Source organism: Ranitomeya variabilis, chromosome 1, assembly GCF_051348905.1.
Source record: "Ranitomeya variabilis isolate aRanVar5 chromosome 1, aRanVar5.hap1, whole genome shotgun sequence".
NCBI classification, from domain to species: Eukaryota; Metazoa; Chordata; class Amphibia; order Anura; family Dendrobatidae; genus Ranitomeya; species Ranitomeya variabilis.
The window spans coordinates 354,522,859-354,542,806 of NC_135232.1; the positions used below are offsets into that span (position 1 = coordinate 354,522,859).

General features: G+C 38.5%; 1 protein-coding gene across 2 annotated transcripts in view; it reads right to left on the reverse strand.

Annotated features, from left to right (window-relative positions):
* Window positions 1-4,955: 4,955 nt before the first annotated feature.
* The window catches only part of SHC3 (SHC adaptor protein 3), a 189,475-nt gene continuing 174,482 nt past the window's right edge, over window positions 4,956-19,948 (reverse strand). For both annotated transcript variants that reach the window (XM_077299832.1, XM_077299827.1), the window contains one exon: window positions 4,956-16,998. In XM_077299832.1, the coding sequence (XP_077155947.1) occupies window positions 16,870-16,998 (129 nt within the window). In that variant the 3' untranslated portion in view covers window positions 4,956-16,869. The remainder of the gene's footprint in view (window positions 16,999-19,948) is intronic.

Genomic DNA, 19,948 nt, shown 5'->3' on the forward strand with positions numbered 1-19,948 from the left:
TAAATTAGTTAGAGCCACGGATTATTTAGATGATCAGATCTGGGATATATTGGATATACTAAACACTAGTATAGCTGTACAGAATCAGCTTATAATAGTCGTCAACCAACATACCCTGGTATTGGATTATCTAACTGCCTCACAAGGGGGTATGTGTCAAATCATCGGACCCACCTGCTGTCATTATATAGACCCGAATAGTACGATGAGTATGACATTCAAATTAAAGGATGTACAACGACTCAGAGATCAGTATGATAAAGACAATGACCAGAATAAGGATAGCTGGTGGTCTGATACTTTCTCTTTTCTCAACCCAGCCAACTGGTTCAGAGGAATCGGCGGGTGGGTTGCTGGGATTATGCAGAGCATAATACATATAGTTATGATTATTGTAGTCATATACGTACTATTCCAGATTGTGCTCAAGAGTATCTCAGTATGCACAGATAAATTTTGTGTAATGGATGCAAGAGTATAAATTTTCTTCTTCATTCTTATGTTATCCTCTAGTGATTCTAATTAATATTACTGTACTAATTTTTGTTTTTATATTTTAGTATACTTATTGCAGAACAAAGAAAAGGTTGTGAGAGTTAAACGGAAGAATTGATAGTAGATTTGATTCTCTTATTGAATACAAGCGTGTACATGTGTAATACCAAAAATAAAGGCTTTGTCTTTGGCCCTGTGGTAATCTAAAATATGGATATGTTAAAGGGGGATTTGTGATAGATTATAAAAGGAATATGTCAAAGGGGGGAATTGTAGAGATCAGATTGAAGAATCCATTTTGTCTTCCTCTACTCAGAGACGTATATGAAGAAACTTGAGCAAGGTAGACATTTCCTTTTATGGACGCATTCCTTTGCCATATTGTAACCTGCATTCCAGAAGTGAACGTTATCAGTAGAATAGATACTCTTTGTTAGAGAATATGAGCCCTTGTACGCATGTCTGTAAATGCTTATCTCATTCCTATATAAACAGGAGGGGTGAGCCCAGTGAGTCAGAGGCGAGCTCCTGGGCGATCCCTGCATATGAATACACATCTCTTGTGCTGTGTGTTATTACTTGGATCTCTCTACATCAGAAAGCCAGGGACGCATGAGGACTCAACACTGAGCACTTACTTTTTCCATCTAAACCTCCAAGTGACGTGACAGATGAAACCCCTGATGGATTCATTTACTATAATGAGGCAGCAGATTTACTCTGGACTCCGTCTGGCCACTGTTCAGTGGTGTCCTTCTTTTCAGAAGCGCACAAAACTGTAGCTGACGGCACTTTTATGTAATCCTAAAAAGACGGACACTACTGGATCATAGGTCCTATGGCGTCCACAGTGCCTCCATCTACCTCATTATAGGGAATCTTCAGCCAAAGGTTCCATCCGAATTTCATATTTCAGAGATTTACATGGAAACCCCGGTGTAGGTGCTCAGCGCAAAGTGCAGGATAAATGTGCGAGGTACTAGTACTGCTGTTTGTGAGAACACAGTTCCCGCAGAGCAGTATTAGTATGGTGCATGTAAGGTAGGGGTTAATCTACATGTAAACACAATCTTATAGATGTGTTTGGCAAAATGATAAAAAAATACAGCTCATCTCACAAAAAAAGCAAGACCTTATATAGTGAAGCTTATGTAAAACTGAAAAGTTATGGCTGCTACAACAATGAAAGGATGACCAAAAAATAAATCTGTAGGTCCCAACCATTCTTGACCCAGTGAGATGGTCCCAGACTTGGGTCCACAACCTGTCATCCGGGGCAATAGGGCGTGGCAATAAATTTGCCGTAGAGCGCTATACATACAGAGGGGGAAATAAGTATTGGATCCTTTGCTGATTTTGTAAGTTTGCCCACTGACAAAGGCATGAACAGTCTATAATTTTAAGGGTAGGTTAATTTTATCATTGAGAGATAGAATATCAAAAATAAAATCCAGAAAATCACATTGTATAAATTATATAAATTTATTTGCATTTTGCAGTGAGCAATAAGTATTTGATCCCTCTGGCAAACAAGACTTAATATTTAGTGGCAAAACCCTTGTTAGCAAGCACAGCATTCAGATGTTTTTTGTAGTTGATGGTGAGGTTTGCGCACATACCAGGAGGAATTTTGGGTCCACTCCTCTTTGAGGATCATCTCTAAATCAAGATTTTAATGCTGTCGCTTGGCAACTTGAAGCTTCAACTCCCTCAATAAGTTTTCTATGGTGTTAGGGTCTGGAGACTGGCTAGGCCACTGCATGACCTTAATGTGCATCTTTTTGATCCACTCCTTTGTTGCCTTGGCTATAGGTTCTGGGTCATTGTCTTGCTGGAAGACCCAGCCACGACCCGTTTTTAATGTCCTGGTGGAGGGAAGGAGGTTGTCACTCAGGATTTTACGGTACATGGCTCCATCCATTCTCCCATAGTGAAGTAGTCCTGTGCCCTTAGCAGAGAAACACTCCCAAAATATTATGTTTACACCTCATTGCTTGACAATGGGGATGGTGTTTTTTGGGTCATAGGCAGCATTTCTCTTCCTCCAAACATGGCAAGTTGAGTTAATGGCACAACATGAAGAGCAGACTCACCAGAGCCTTGTCAGATGACAAATGCACTCTCAGGGTGCAGCAGGCCCCCAATAATAAATGCTAAAGCAGCACAGGTGCAAGCTACTGATGAGAGCAACCACCCACTTGCCCAAACATTAGAGGGGTTGGCTGCCTAGTAGCAAAAATGCACACAGGTATGGCTTGCATAAGACACTATTCACACAGATAAATGTGATGCACAGTGTCTGGGCAACCTATTGATCATGCCCATAGTATTAGCAGGCGGGCCGTCCAGCACTATATATATACATGCAACACACAAGAAACAGCATAAAGGGGCCCTGCTGCACCTTGCAAAATGATAAAAAGTGCGAAAAAGATGAAAAATTAAATAATGTATATAATACATGAGATGAGGTATTAGTTACAATTTTGGCCTTTGGCCCTGCGAATGCATTTGTCATCTGACAAGGCTCTGGTGAGTCTGCTCTTCATGTTGTACCTTTTTTTTTAGTTTTTAGATGTTAGCAAGTTGAGTTAATGCCAAAGACCTCAATGTTTGTCTCATCTGACCACAGCACCTTCTCCCAATCACTCATAGAATCATCCAGGTATTAACTGGCAAACTTCAGACGGGCCTGCACATGTGCCTTATTGTACACAGGGACCTTAAACCTTTACAGCGTAATGTGGTTTTCTTGGTGACTGTGGTCCCAGCTGCCTTGTGATCATTAACAAGTTCCCCCTGTGCAGTTTTAGGCTGATCTCTCACCTTTCTCACGATCAAGGATACCCCACAGTGTGAGATTTTGCATAGTGCCCCAGATCGATGTCGATTGACCGTCATTTTGTATTTCTCCCATTTTTTACTATTGCACCAACAGTTGTCTCCTTCTCACCCAGCATTAAGGTTTTGTAGCCCATTCCAGCTTTGTGCAGGTCTATGATCTTGTCCCTGACATCCTTATAAAACTCTTTGGTCTTGCCCATGTTGTAGAGGTTAGAGTCTGACTGATTAACTGAGTCTGTGGACTGGAGCCTTTTATAAAGGTGACTATGTAAGACAGCTGTCTTTACTGCAGGTAACGAGTTGATTAGGAGCGTCTACCTGGTCTGTAGGAGCCAGAACTCTTAATGGTTGGTAGGGGATCAAATACTTATTTCTCACTGCAAAATGCAAATAAATTTATGTAATCTAGACTGTGTGATTTTATGGATTTTATTTTTGATATTCTATCTCTCAGTGGAAAAATTAACCTACCCTTAAAATTATAGACTGTTCATGTCTTTGTCAGAGGGCAAACTTACAAAATCAGCAAGGGATCAAATACTTATTTCCCCCACTGTACCTCATCTTTTACCTTCTTTCGCTTCCATAAATGTTAAAGGAATTGTGTCATGTTTATATTTCAGGAGTACACTGCTCCCATGCCCCCGAACCTCATACCTGCTGGGAGGCAGCGTGCTCCTTCTTGATGGACAGTTTGAACCGGTGACATTGTTGCTCCGCTGGACTGAATTGTGCTCTTTTCAATGCTGCTTACAGGGGAAGTTTTTCCTTTGCAACATCAAAGATGCGCAGCGCCACTGAAGCTGGCTGGATCCAAGGAGCCGGGCTAAGAAGTTCTATTCATAAGAAGTTGTAAGTGATGTGCTCCTTACCTAGAAGACCAGTCACCACTGCTAGACTGCAGCGAAACCCCGGAATGATCAGTATTTCTGCTCTCCTACAAGAAACTGAATGTATCAAGATGTTTTGGAACTTTAGTTTCCATTTTCTCATCATTTGCATATCATTAACATGTCTATCGATACTGTTATTTCCATAATAACCCATCAATTCCTTCTTAGTAATGCAATTTCAATGCTAAGGAGTGTGTATGTGTGTCTGTGGTTTGTGAATTTAGTGTGTTATACATATTGATGAGGTTGGTGTATACGTAATATATACAGTATGGTGCGTGTGCACATAATTTCTTTATATTGCCATCAGAATGACAGACATCGCATCATAACCAGAGTTATACGAACCAATTGAGCAGATGAGAACTTATCCTAGAGTATATTGAGTGCATAAAGAAAGCTTGGATTGTATGTGTTTAACGTTGTGTGTGTATTTCTATGTATATGGTAGTGCTCCTTGTATATAATGTGTGTAAACTATAGAAGGAATATGCATGTAGGAATGATTATTTTTTGCAAGAGGTGGTGGTGGAGAGAATACTTGTGGTATTTTCACTCGCAGGGCAGGGTTCTCTCTCCTCCTGTACAAGTCGTGACTAATGCTGTAAAAAAATTCCTGTTTACAGATATTTTGCAAATTTTAGTACAAAAATAATGTTATAGTAATATATGAATCAATAATATCCAAGATTAAAAAAGACATGCACAAATGTTAAGTTTTTTTCCCATACGGGATTTTTGCCATTAGCATATTTTATTAAAGATAATTATTTAACAGTGCCCTTAGCGCTCATTTTCAACAAATTCAAATGCAAGAAATACATTGGTACAGAAAGCATACTGGAAACAAAGAAAAAGAATGATCTGACCAAGTTTTATGCTAATCTTTGCTTCACTAAATCGGATGTTGGCTGGATTTAAAGCTGCAAAAGTAAAAATTTTTGTTTCAATAGACTATAAACCAAAAGGTCTCCAATTACAATACAGAATAGAAACGTCTTTTCTTGATCTTTTCTGGATATAAGATCTTTTTCATGTTACTCGTGCACATTTTACAATTGCCATAAATTTATATGGACACAAAGAGAATATTTTATTGTCAATTGAACAAACTGTACAAGATAAAAATTTATTTCGGTACAATTCTGCCAATAATGCTAAATTCAGCATAGCAAGCATTCGTCTTAAATTGCTGTTATCTGTGTTTTGCGTTAAGGCATTTGCTTAGAAAACTCCTCCAGTATTATTACATTATGTACTAATATGTGTATAGTTAAAAAGTGTGTTGAACTCGACTATAACAAAAAAAAACATAGTCGCTAACATCTTGGCTGTAAAACTAGCCATGATGGTCAACGTCCAAAAAAGTTGTACAAATTGCTGTTTTTCATTTCTTCGAATATAGAGTTATATCACTGGTTTGTTTAAAAGCAGCAAGAAGTAAAAGTCTTAATATGTCAGGAACTAGTAGCATTGTAGACATCTAAAGAAAAAATCATTTTATTCCAGAAAAAGAAAACAACACTCCAAATTCATATATATGTAGATACCATAAAACTGAATAAATATAAAAGAATACAGTGCAAATGGCTGCTATGAGAATAAAGAGAAACCAACATTTTGCAATACAGGGAATAATTACTGTAACCTAATTTTGACACAATTTTCACATTTGCATGATAAATTCAAAAAATACATTATTTACAACTTTATCATAGTAAATACTAGGAATAAATAGTAATAAATAGACATTTTTATTCTAGAACTAAAAGAAAATACATATTAAACACCCTGCACTCATAGAAATACACCTCAGGCATTAAATTGACCTTTATTTTTTACGATTTTCACAAACTTTTAAGGGATTTCCAGACTGATACATACTATAAAGAAAAAAAGGTGCCATGATTGGAATGGGAGGAGTGATCCACCCCAAATAAACGACCTTTCTTAGAAACTTGCTACACTGAAAATTGCTCTTTTCCATAAAACTTCCAGAGCATTGAAAAAAGGCAGGTTCATAAAGTCTCGACAAATGTGATGTCCTTTACGTTCAAAAAGCATTTTATCCTAAAACTCATTGGATTCACAATTTAATGCAAATACCATGCCTTTTAATGGAAAAAAAGATTTGAATATTACCATGCCATGCTTCAAAGCACACCACTCGAGTACGAAAAGCATCAAAGAGGTTAAGAGCATCGATAAGTGACATATGTTTGTATGTATATATGATATGTATAGATAGATGCATATATATAGAGATATACCGTGTATGTGTATATATACATAGATATATATATGCATATATATATTGTATATAAATTAAAAAAAATAGCTCATAATTGCATAGGAGAAGCTGGGTTTATTCTATAACCACAACGTAGTGGAAAACAATACTAGATCAACATGATCTGGGAAAATGAATGCAGAAAATACTTTGTATACTGCCTCCATTTACGTGAACGCGTACCTAGCTGAAGTCATCTCTGCCTGCTTTGTACATATCCATGGACCATGTAATTTTTGGCAGAAAATTCTGCAACTCTTTTGTTCATATGAAACAAATCCATTCAGATACATAGAACCAATTTACAGTTGCAAAAATTTGTGCCACAAAATTTGCAGGATAGGAATTTAACCCAAAAGGTACATTTCCACTTGACAAGTCCTTTGTAGAATTTCTGCAGTGAAAGATCAGCAGTGAAATCCGTTAATAAATACGTCTGGCTTTCAATGACAGAAAGGTACTGCCTTTACTCACATCCATATGCATTGCACAAATTGACGTGCTACAGATTCCAAATCCACAACCTGAGTCAATTTCTGCAGCTAATCTTCCTTCAGTATGGGAATTAGGTTTTGTTTTTTTTAATTCACAATGCTGTTCCTGTAATATGCAGCAGATAATTCAAAAGGGAATCCACAGCAGAAAATCCACTCCAATTACACTATATGGAAACATATCCTTACTGTAATTATATTAACCCCTTAGTGACAGAGCCAATTTTGTACTTAATGACCGAGCCAAATTTGCAATTCTGACCACTGTCACTTTATGAAGTTACAGCTCTGGAACACTTCAACTGATCCCACTGATTATGAGAATGTTTTTTCATGACATATTGTACTTCATGATAGTGGTAAAATTTCTTCGATATGACTAGTGTTTATTTATGAAAAAAAAACAGAAATTTAGCAAAAATTTTGAAAAGTTTGCAATTTTTCAAACTTTTAATTTTTGTGCTCCTAAATCAGAGTTATAACGCACAAAATAGTTAATAAATAACATTCCCACATATCTACTTTGCATCAACATAATTTTGGAGACACAATTTAATGTTCTCGGGACGTTATAAGGATTAAAAGTTGACCTCACATTTGAAGCGAGTTTGGGGAGTCAATATAACAGAAAACACCCAAAAGTGACACGATTCTAAAAACTGAGGTACGGAAAACCACATTCAAGAAGTTTATTAGCCATTCAGGTGCTTCACGAGAACTAAAGCAATGTGAAAGGAAAAAATTAAAGCTTTACTTTTTTCACAAAAAATTTACTTTGGAACCAAACATTTTTATTTTCACAAGGGTATCAGCAGAAAATGGACCACAAAATTTGCTGTGGAAATTTCTCCTGAATGCGACAATACCCCATATGTGCGGGAAAGCCACTGCTTTGGCGCATGGCAGGGCTCTGAAGGGAGGGAGCACCATTTGACTTTTTGAACACAAAATTGGCTAGAATCAAGGCAGGCACCATGTCGTGTTTGGAGACCTCCTGATGTACCTAAACAGTGGAAACCCCCAATTCTAACTCCAACCCAAACACAGCCCTAACCCCAACCCTAACCCCAACACACCCGTAACCCTAATCCCACACCTAGTTATACCTCTAACCACAACCCTAACCCCAACACCACCCTAACCACAACACCACAACCCTAACCCCAACACACCCCTAACCCTAATCCCAACCCTAACCATAACCCTAACCACAATCCTAATTCCAACACCACAACCCTAACCCCAACACTACTCTAACCCCAACACCACCCTAACCTCAACCCTAGCCCCAACCCTAACCCTAGGCCAACCCTAGCCCAACCCTAACTCTAACACTAGCCCCAACTCTAACCCTAGCTCTAACCATAACCCTAACTCTAACCCTAGCCCAATCATAACCATAGCTCTAATCCCAACCCTAACCCTAGCTCCAACCCTAACCCTAGCTCTAACTCCAACCCTAACCCTAGCTCCAACCCTTACCCTAATGGAAAAATGGAAATACATTTTTTTATTTTATTATTTTTACCTTACTAGGGGGGTGATAATGGGGGGGTTGATTTACTATATTTTTATTGTGATCACTGTGATAGGGTGTATCACAGTGATCAAAATTAACCAATAGGAAAAATCTCCTATTGTTGCTGGGTGCGGCAGATCTCGACAGGCGCCATTTTCTTCCCGGTAGAAGACACCGAGGGCTGGAGGACAGAGCCGGAGAGACTGGGGGACACCGGAGATACCTGGCAGGCTCAGGGGACCCCATTTCACTCTGCTCTGATGTGCTAGATCATATCAGAGGAAAGAGAAATAAATAGGAAATCTGACTTTTTGTTTTCTTGCGGTCAACGTTATTCCGTGAATAAAAGTGATCACAACACTGGGGACAGAAAAAAATGAACTGAATCATGTTCTCCAGGGTTTCAGCTACCCCATTAGCCGAGACACCAGAGATTTTCCGACTCTGGGGGCCCTATAACCTTATTTCTCAGCGTCGTTAAAAGCAAATAAGTACCCTTATTTGCCACCATTAAAAGGTGTATTGGCGGTCATTAAGAGGTTAAAGGGCACATATCACCATGAAAATGCTGTCCAGTCCACTGGAACCATGCTACAGAGCATGGGGAGCATATAGATTAATGAATTTTGCAAGAACAGATTCAGTATAACCTGTGTTTTAATTGCATAAACCTCTGCTCTTTCTGGGATTTTGCTCCAGTGGGTGGTCCTATCAGTCACTGGCAGCTTTCTTGTGCATATGGAGATAACTGTCAATCACTGATAGGAGCAACCACTGGATAGGACCATCCACTGGATAGGACCGCCTACTGAACCAAAAATGACAAAAATAACAGAGGTTTCTGTGACTAAAACAGAGATTCTACTGAATCTTTTCTTTGAAAACTATATATCAACCTGCTCTGATCCACCCTGCTCTGTAACATCGTGCTTGCACATTGGATCACATTTTCATAGAGACAGGTTTCCTTTAGATATAAGGTCATTTAATGCTTTTCTCCTAGAAGGCTGTTTAGGTTTTTTTTCCAACAACTTGTACCTCCATGTGCCCAAACACCCTAGATCACGGCTTCTCAAAGATTTTCTGCAAAGGTCTCACTAGAGTAACCAAGGTGAATCCTGGATCTCACTAGACAGACTAGGCATGTCACTATTGAGGCCCCTGGCTGTCTATCAATGTGCCAGGGAGTGATTAAAGTGAGAAGAAACAAAATCCAGCTCACCATACTGACATTCCCAAAGACTCGGAGCACGGAACCGCTGTGTCAAGGCGTGGACGAACAGGAAAAGGAAGAAGATCCAGCTCAACGATGTAGTGAAAAATCCATAACTTTATTCACTTCCAATATATCGTGTAAGGATAAAACATCAGCATGCAATAGAATTAAAAACAAAATCCAAGATCAACGCGTTCCAGTGATTAAAGTGCCCTCACTGTATATTGAGCGATGACTGTAACAGCTCCCTGCACCGCCTTGATTAGGTGAAGTGATTTTCTCCCTATAGTCATGCTTCCAGTAAAACATGGTTAAAATGCTATTTACCTGCCCATTAACATTATATCTGCAGGTAAATATAAGGAGGAGACAGATTTCCATTAAAGGGGTTTTCCCACAAACAAAAGTTCATTTTAATAAATGATCCCCTGTTGTAATGTCTGTATACCCTTTTGCTTCCTCCCCTGCTTAGGAGCTGTGGTATGATGAGACCATGTCCCTGTACGGTCAGACACAGCCATTACACAGTACACAGCAGGGACACATTTATAAGATTATCTCAGCGCAGGAATATTTTATTTAAACACATCCAATTGTGGAACTTATTATTATTCCAAGATCAATTGATTAAAATTAACTTTAGTTCCTGGGAAAACCCCTTTAACGACAAGTAGGAGGAAGCAAACTCGCTCATTTTAGGTACATTCAATACTTGACTACTTTCCTTAGCTCAAGAGTACATTGCATTTCAAACCTCTTAAAATACAAGTTCTAAGCAAAATGTTTATATTTTATCTTAGCTAATTAGATATATTTAGCCAAGCTTTTATTTACCCATAGTTCTAGTGAATGATTTATCTATATATACAATTTATTGTAAATTTATAAAACATATTCTCATACTGTCCCATATTACAATGGACAAGGAACCAGTTATATACATAAAAAGAACGGATACAGACATAGGGTAAATGTGAAAACAAGATCATGATAAACGTTAACTCTATCCCCAAATGTGTTGCTTTTAATGCCGTTGTATTAATATTAAAGCTGTTGCTTTCAAAACGGTAATCTAAATACTTAGGAATTATTTCTGAAATATTACACATAACGTCATATATACTGTACATACTGAATTTTTTCTCAAGTATCAGTCATCATGTGCAATCCTTAAAAAATTTCTTATAAATTGGCTGCCGAACATGACCACTTACAGCCATAAGTGTAAAACCAATCTAAATATAAGAGATCACCCACGGCAAGATTTTGCTATATCTACAATGTACAATTATTTTTTTTCCATACAATATTGTTCATTTGTTTAATAAAGAAATACGTTGATTCTTGTCTTTTTGGTGAATATTGAATTTATCTGCACAGCGAAGGCATGCAAGACTCATGTTTCCCATACAGTGTGAATATCAATGCATATGAGCATAGCTACACAAACTTCTAGACTTACTACTAGACAACCTGAACAATATGTCAGCAGGTACTTGTAACTTGCAAGAATTTTACTAATTCGGATAATGGAATATCTATTAGTACGAGAATCAGGACTTCCTCTCCTAGTAAAACATAGGTCAGGGAAACCCAACCTATTCCGTTAATAGCACATAAATAGTTAAGAAGCATTAAATGAGAAATTCCATAAAGTGCTGGTCAAATTTCCAGGCAGGTTATAATTTACACTATTTACCCTTGGACCTTTTTATTCTATGTTTTCCCATGACATAATCTGGTTCATCGGACAAAGTTATAGTATAACTTCTTCATTGCTGTCAAACTTGATACTGGCTCAAAAGCAGAAAAAAATAATTTTGAGTTGTGCAAATGGATTATGGAGGGGATACTGTGGACTGGTACAATAATATGTGTGACACCAAGCTAGTCCTCTACCGACCTAAAACTGTAGTCTGATTCTTTAAGTTATTAAGTAAATCCAACCAAGGGGCCAAAATCTTAATCTCAGATGCTGGAGAGCTACCTTCCCTCTTGGTATGTACCATAAATTTGTGACCATCTACAACATACACACAAAGAGAAAGAAAAAGCCAATAGCTGGAAGACAAATCTGAAACCTAGAGAAACATGATTCATACAGAACCCCGGTGGAGAATGTCATTATAATGAGGCAAACAGAACCCAAATTCTACAACTTTGGGCTTTGTTTGATATTTTTTCTGGTGTCAGACTATTGAGTCAGACATGAAAGATAGACACCGCTGGTAAAAAAGTCAAACCTAGTCAATTGTTGCAGATTTTGGGCTTTGTTTGCCTCATTATAGTCAATGGCTTTGTCTGAGTTCTGTCTGAGTCCCGATTTATTGGGTTTCAGACTGAAGCCCCAGACAGACAGCAAAGAAAGCACTAGCATAATGTGAAACTAGCCTAAGAGGCAAAACGGAAATGTGATTCTTCCAGTAAAGATGTGAGAAAAACAGGTAGAGAACAAAATTGCCCTTTATGGACTTAACGAAGAGGTTTGTTCTGTATGTCCGGTTGTGAATAAACAACATTTATTTTTTTAATTCTGTTGAATACACAGTAGATATTTTCTACATATGGACTGGAGAATCTATCGGGAATACCAACCCCAAATTGTCCTATTGCTCTTCTAGAGGCAATATAAGTTCTCTTCGTGACCAAGGAAAGCTTGTATGTATGACATCTCCCACCTAATTTTCCTTGATGTCTGTGGGATGGACAATTTTTCAGCTAACTTTTTAAATTGGCTTGAAAACTTGATTTCTTAATGAAGGCACATTGGATTTGAACAAGAAAGGTGTCATTTACATTGTTACTCTATGCGGCCACGCCACTTTTTTGATTAGAAAAATCATCCTGACAGGTTCCCTTTTAATTATAATCACAATTTGTTTTATTTTGATATGCTGAAAAAAGTATCACCAAGTAGTAAAACCAGTCTAACATATTCTAAATCAGCAGTATTATAACCCATACTTAGAATTTATTTAAACTTGCACTACAGAGTCCTCTGCAGTTTTAGTCAGTCTTTCCTAAGATTGTAGACAGCAAGAGTACCACAGTCTTCAGTGCTAATTTTTAATAATCAGAAAAGCCCTTACAGATGCCTGACAGATCCCATTTAAGTAAATGTGGTTTGTCAAGATTCATATAGATCCATATGAAAATGAAAACACAACGGTCATAGGTCCATTAGGTGCAGAAGCAATGATGCTAGTTTGTAAAGAACATAACCATTTTATGCTTACCTAAAGGATGATCACTGAATCTATCTGGAGGTAGCGAAATTATTATTATACATTTGTATAGTGCCTTTCATTCCATGGTGCTTTACATATGAAAAAAGGGGCAAATATAGACAAATACATTAAACATGAGCAAAAAACAAGGCACACAGGTACATAAGGAGGAAGGATCCTGCCCGCGAGGGCTCACAGTCTGCAGGGGATGGGTGATGATACACTAGGAGAGGATAGAGCTGGTTGTGCGGTGGTTCAGTAGGCTGAGGATCACTGCAGGCTGTAGACTTGTCGGAAGAGGTGAGTCTTCAGGTTCTTTTTGAAGGTTTCTATGGTAGGTGAGAGTCTGATGTGTTGGGGTAGAGAGTTCCAGAGTATGGGGGAAGCATGGGAGAAGTCTTGGATGCGGTTGTGGGAAAAAGAGATGAGAGGGGAGTAGGGAAGGAGATCTTGAGAGGATCGGAGGTTGCGTGCAGGAAAGTACCGGGAGATCATGTCACAGATGTATGGAGGAGACAGGTTGTGGATGGATTTGTATGTCATTGTATGGGTTTTGAACTGGAGTCTCTGTATATTGTGTATGTGTATTTTAAGAAAATGGACTGATATATTTTTGGAACTAAGAATCAAAAATCATAATAATTACTGCATCTCTATTATTTTTTTCAATGTTGTACATAAAATGTTTAAATTATAATAAATTTAAACACCACTCCAGCATTTTTATTTTTCACTGTTGCAGAGATAGCTTGACATAATGTTACAAGAGCCCTGGGAAAGCCAGTGTGGCTATCTCTAGAACAGGACCGGCACAGGAGGTGAGTATAATTGTTATTATTTTACTAGGGAGAAACATAGGGATTAAGAATGGCTTGTTCATGTAGTGGACAATCCCTTTAGGCAACTTTCTAAAAAGTCTTCATAAAACATGTACTACCACCTTGCTGTAGCAGAGTGTTTACAATTCCTTTATCTGTGCTATACCGACATGTTACAAATTTGTCTGTTCTCTTCTCTCAGTGTTAGAGATAGCAGGAGAGAAGGGGAGTGAGTTTAATACAATTCTGCAATGGGCAGTTAAGAGAGGATCTCAGAGTGCACACAACACTGACTCTAAACAAGGAGGAAATGCTGATACATGAAAGCCGGAGACATGGAGACAGCAACACCCTCTATACCCAGAGACTTCACATCCAGCCTGTATTACTTGAAAAGCCACTCCCACAAGAGAAAAATGTAAAACTTGGATCAAATTGTAAACTGCACATCAGAAGGTCTAAAAATGAAAAAAATAATGAAGATTGCATACTCAACTAAAAGTAGCTACTAAAATAGGTGAAAAACCTTTTCTTTTCAACTTCAAAGGTATCCATAGATTTAAAAGCCACTGCTTGGGCGCATGGCAGGGCTCAGAAAGGAGGGAGCACCATTTGACTTTTTGAACACAAAATTGTCTGGAATCAAGGCAGGCTCCATGTCGCATTTGGAGACCACCTGACATACCTAAACAGTGGAAATCCCCCAATTTTATCTCCAACCCAAACACAGTCCTAACCCCAACACACCCGTAACCCTAATCCCAACCCTAATTATAACTCTAACCACAACCCTAACCCCAACACCACCCTAACCCCAACACCACAACCCTATCCCCAACACACCCCTAACCCTAATCCCAACCCTAACCATAACCCTAACCACAATCCTAATCCCAACACCACAAACCTAACCTCAACACAACCATAACCTCAACCCTAGCCCCAACCTCAACCCTAGCCCCAACCTAACCCTAGGCCAACCCTAGCCCAACCCTAACTCTAACCCTAGCCCCAACTCTAACCCTAGCTCTAACCATAACCCTAACCATAGCCCCAACCCTAATCCTAGCCCAATCCTAACTGTAGCTCTAATCCCAACCCTAGCCCCAACCCTAACCCTAGCTCTAACCCCAACCCTAACCCTAACACCAACCCTTACCCTAATGGAAAAATGGAAATACATTTTTTTATTTTTTTACCAAACTAAGGGGGTGATAATGGGGGTTTGATTTGCTATATTTTTATTGTGATCACTGTGATAGGGTGTATCACAGTGATCAAAATGAACCAATAGGAAAAATCTCCTATTGTTGCTGGGTGCGGCAGATCTTGACAGGTGCACTGTGCATGCGCCCGCCATTTTAGGTGAAAAACCTTGTCTTTTCAACTTCAAAGGTTTCCATAGATTTAAGTAATATTTGTCTATAATTGAGAATACTGATAAAAACACAGCGACAAATATTCTGAGCTGTAAAATAATGATACTTACAATCACATATTCCTCCATCATCTTCTTCAGCTTCAAAAACAGCAACATACAATCTATTTTTTCAATTTTGGTCAATTACGGACACTGGGGGCTTTTGTGGAGATTTTGAAATTTGATCAATTCAATGCATCAAAATAGTCTTTGAAACAAAGCCTATTGATTACTATGTAAAAAAGTGCAATTCCCTACAAATAGGTGAAGCAAGATGTTACACAAAAAGAAAATAAAAATGTCTTAATTCATAATTAATCATCATACCGCTCATTAATGCGACGTTGACATGATCTTACCAACATCCATGTTGTCCGTTTGGTATATTTCCTTATGTTACACAAATATATGGTTACCATGAATCCTTGACCGAAATTCAGTTTTGATGGTGTACCACTGTCTACCATTCCAAGATCTTTTTAAAGTTAAAAGCGCTTCTTGTAGCATGCACCAACAATAAATGATATATACTGTATGGGAAGAAATTGGATGACATTCTACAGTACATAATGCTGCCGTTCAGTGGCAGCTAATGCTACATCCTAGTAATGCATTACAAAGATGAAAAAATATCTATGCTCTTCACTTATGTCATTGTAGGAATAATACATATAAAACTATTTAGAAATGTGTACAAGAAATTGTAGATAAAAATAACAACTTTATAGGCTCAGGCACAAATAGGCCTTCAAATATAATATCATATAGAATATATATTTTGTTACATACAGCAATACACCTGAAATACAATAAACCAAACATTGCATCATATCAAGTGATGCCGTAAAAGATACCAATTATACATTCTTTTCTTATTTTTTTTGATAAAATGCTTTTTGAATAAATAGGTACCACTATGCTAGCCTTATCAGTGCAAAGTTAGTTAAAATTTGTAGTACAATAGGATATTAATACCCCTGACCCTATAACCAGCTTATATCACCTGTGTCTCATAGCAGCTAGAAAGCTGCATGTTCTCTAATCGTACAGTTTGTAAACTGCTAACAATATAATTAAAAGCCTATAAAAAAAAATCCCAAATCGCTGGATTTTTTAAATTCTATATAACAGTACATATTGGTTGGTGTATTCAAGCAATCACATCCACCAACAGAAAAAAAATCATTTTGAAAACTGCGGGTATCTCCAAAGGTTTTTGACACCTTGCAGCACTAAATAGTATTTCTCTATTTTTTGTCCAGTCTTCTTGTTTTGTGCTTATTAGGTAAAACCATGATCAGATCATGCAGCATTTTACTTATTAAATCAGAACACTGCATTTGATGTCAAGCTGAAATACCACAATTATTGTTCTGTTATCAATAAAACATACCAGTCTTATTCTTTTTTCCATAGTCTCCAAAAATATAAGTATATTTATATCTATATATACATATTTCAGTGTATATATACACACACCGTATATTCACATTAAGGGATCGAACAATTTTATAAAAATTATGGTTCAAGAAGCGCCACTTATTGTATGGATCAAGTGTATTGGCTTGACCCATAAGAATAGTGTTCCTATTGCACCGGCTTCTGATGCGGCCTCCATAAAGATACACTGGCGTAGTGGAAGTGACAATAGTATCAAGGCCTTCCCTCTACAGGCTGTTTCAAGCATAATTCACTTCCAGAGGATACAATAGGCAAATGGTTTTCCAGGTGGTGATTGATGAGATGACCAATGCTGTCAAACACACGATCTTTCGTTCTAACCTGAAAAAAGACAAATTTGAAACAAAATCTTTGATCAGTATTCGTTAACCCCTTCATGACCCAGCCTATTTTGGCCTTAATGACCTTGCCGTTTTTTACAATTCTGACCAGTGTCCCTTTATGAGGTAATAACTCAGGAACGCTTCAACGGATCCTAGCGATTCTGAGATTGTTTTTTCGTGACATATTGGGCTTCATGTTAGTGGTAAATTTAGGTCGATAATTTCTGAGTTTATTTGTGAAAAAAACGGAAATTTGGCGAAAATTTTGAAAATTTCGCAATTTTCACAATTTGAATTTTTATTCTGTTAAACCAGAGAGTTATGTGACACAAAATAGTTAATAAATAACATTTCCCACATGTCTACTTTACATCAGCACAATTTTGGAAACAAATTTTTTTTTTGCTAGGAAGTTATAAGGGTTAAAATTTGACCAGTGATTTCTCATTTTTACAACAAAATTTACAAAACCATTTTTTTTAGGGACCACCTCACATTTGAAGTCAGTTTGAGGGTTCTATATGGCTGAAAATACCCCAAAGTGACACCATTCTAAAAACTGCACCCCTCAAGGTGCTCAAAACCACATTCAAGAAGTTTATTAACCCTTCAGGTGTTTCACAGCAGCAGAAGCAACATGGAAGGAAAAAATGAACATTTAACTTTTTAGTCACAAAAATGATCTTTTAGCAACAATTTTTTTATTTTCCCAAGGGTAAAAGGAAAAACTGGACCACGAACGATGTTGTCCAATTTGTCCTGAGTACGCTGATACCTCATATGTGGGGGTAAACCACTGTTTGGGCATACGGCAGGGCTTGGAAGGAAAGGAGCGCCATTTGACTTTTTGAATGAAAAATTGGCTCCAATCTTTAGCGGACACCATGTCGCGTTTGGAGAGCCCCCGTGTGCCTAAACATTGGAGCTCCCCCACAAGTGACCCCATTTTGGAAACTAGACCCCCCAAGGAACTTATCTAGAAGCATAGTGAGCACTTTAAACCCCCAGGTGCTTCACAAATTGATCCGTAAAAATTAAACAGTACTTTTTTTTCACAAAAAAATTATTTTAGCCTCAATTTTTTCATTTTCACATGGGCAACAGGATAAAATGGATCCTAAAATTTGTTGGACAATTTCTCCTGAGTACACTGATACCTCACATGTGGGGGTAAACCACTGTTTGGGCACATGGTAAGGCTCGGAAGGGAAGGAGCGCCATTTGACTTTTTGAATGAAAAATGATCTCCATCGCTAGCAGAGACCATGTCACGTTTGGAGAGCCCCCGTGTGCCTAAACATTGGAGCGCTCCCACAAGTGACCCCATTTTGGAAAGTAGACCCCCCAAGGAACTTATCTAGAAGCATAGTGAGCACTTTAAACTCTCAGGTGCTTCACAAATTGATCCGTAAAAATTAAAAAGTACTTTTTTTTCACACAAAATTTCTTTTAGCCTCAATTTTTTCATTTTCACATGGGCAACAGGATAAAATGGATCCTAAAATTTGTTGGGCAATTTCTGCTGAGTATGTTGATACCTCATATGTGGGGGTAAACCACTGTTTGGGTGCATGGCAAGGCTCGGAAGGGGAGGCGTGCCATTTGACTTTTTGAATGGAAAATTAGCTCCAATCGTTAGCGAACACCATGTCGCGTTTGGAGAGCCCCTGTGTGCCTAAACATTGGAGCTCCCCTACACGTGACCCCATTTTGGAAACTAGACCCCCCAAGGAACTTATCTAGATGCATAGTGAGCACTTATAACCCCCAGGTGCTTCACAGAAGTTTATAACGCAGAGCCGTGAAAATAAAAAAATAATTTTTCTTTCCTCAAAAATGAGTTTTAGCCCAGGATTTTTTAATTTTCCAAGGGTAATGGGAGAAATTGGACCCCAAATGTTGTTGTCCAGTTTGTCCTGAGTACGATGATACCCCATATGTGGGGGTAAACCACTGTTTGGGCACACGGCAGGGCTCGGAAGGGAAGGCACGCCATTTGGCTTTTTGAATGGAAAATTAGCTCCAATCATTAGCGGACACCATGTCACGTTTGGAGAGCCCCTGTGTGCCTAAACATTGGAGCTCCCTAACAAGTGACCCCATTATGGAAACTAGACCTCCCAAGGAACTAATCTAGATGTGTGGTGAGCACTTTGAACCCCCAAGTGCTTCGCAGAAGTTTATAACGCAGAGCCGTGAAAATAATAAATGTGTTTCCTTTCCTCAAAAATATTTTTTTAGCCCAGAATTTTTTATTTTTGCAAGGGTAACAGGAGAAATTGGACCCCAAAAGTTGTTGTCCAGTTTCTCCTGAGTACGGTGATACCCCATATGTGGGGGTAAACCACTGTTTGGGCACATGCCGGGGCTCGGAAGGGAAGTAGTGACGTTTTGGAATGCAGACTTTGATGGAATGCTCTGCGGGCGTCACGTTGCATTTGCAGAGCCCCTGATGTGCCTAAACAGTAGAAACACCCCACAAGTGACCCCATTTTGGAAACTAGACCCCCCAAGGAACTTATCTAGATGTGTGATGAGCACATTCAACCCCCAAGTGCTTCACAGAAGTTTACAACGCAGAGCCGTGAAAATAAAAAATCATTTTTCTTTCCTCAAAAAAGATGTTTTAGCAAGCAATTTTTTATTTTCACAAGGGTAACAGGAGAAATTGGGCCCCAATGTTTGTTGCCCAGTTTGTTGTGAGTACAGTGATACCCCATATGTGGGGGTAAACCACTGTTTGGGCGCACGTCAGGGCTCGGAAGGGAAGTAGTGACATTTGAAATGCAGACTTTGATGGAATGGTCTGCGGGCGTCACGTTGCATTTGCAGAGCCCCTGATGTGCCTAAACAGTAGAAACACCCCACAAGTGACCCCATTTTGGAAACTAGACCCCCCAAGGAACTTATCTAGATGTGTGATGAGCACGTTCAACCTCCAAGTGCTT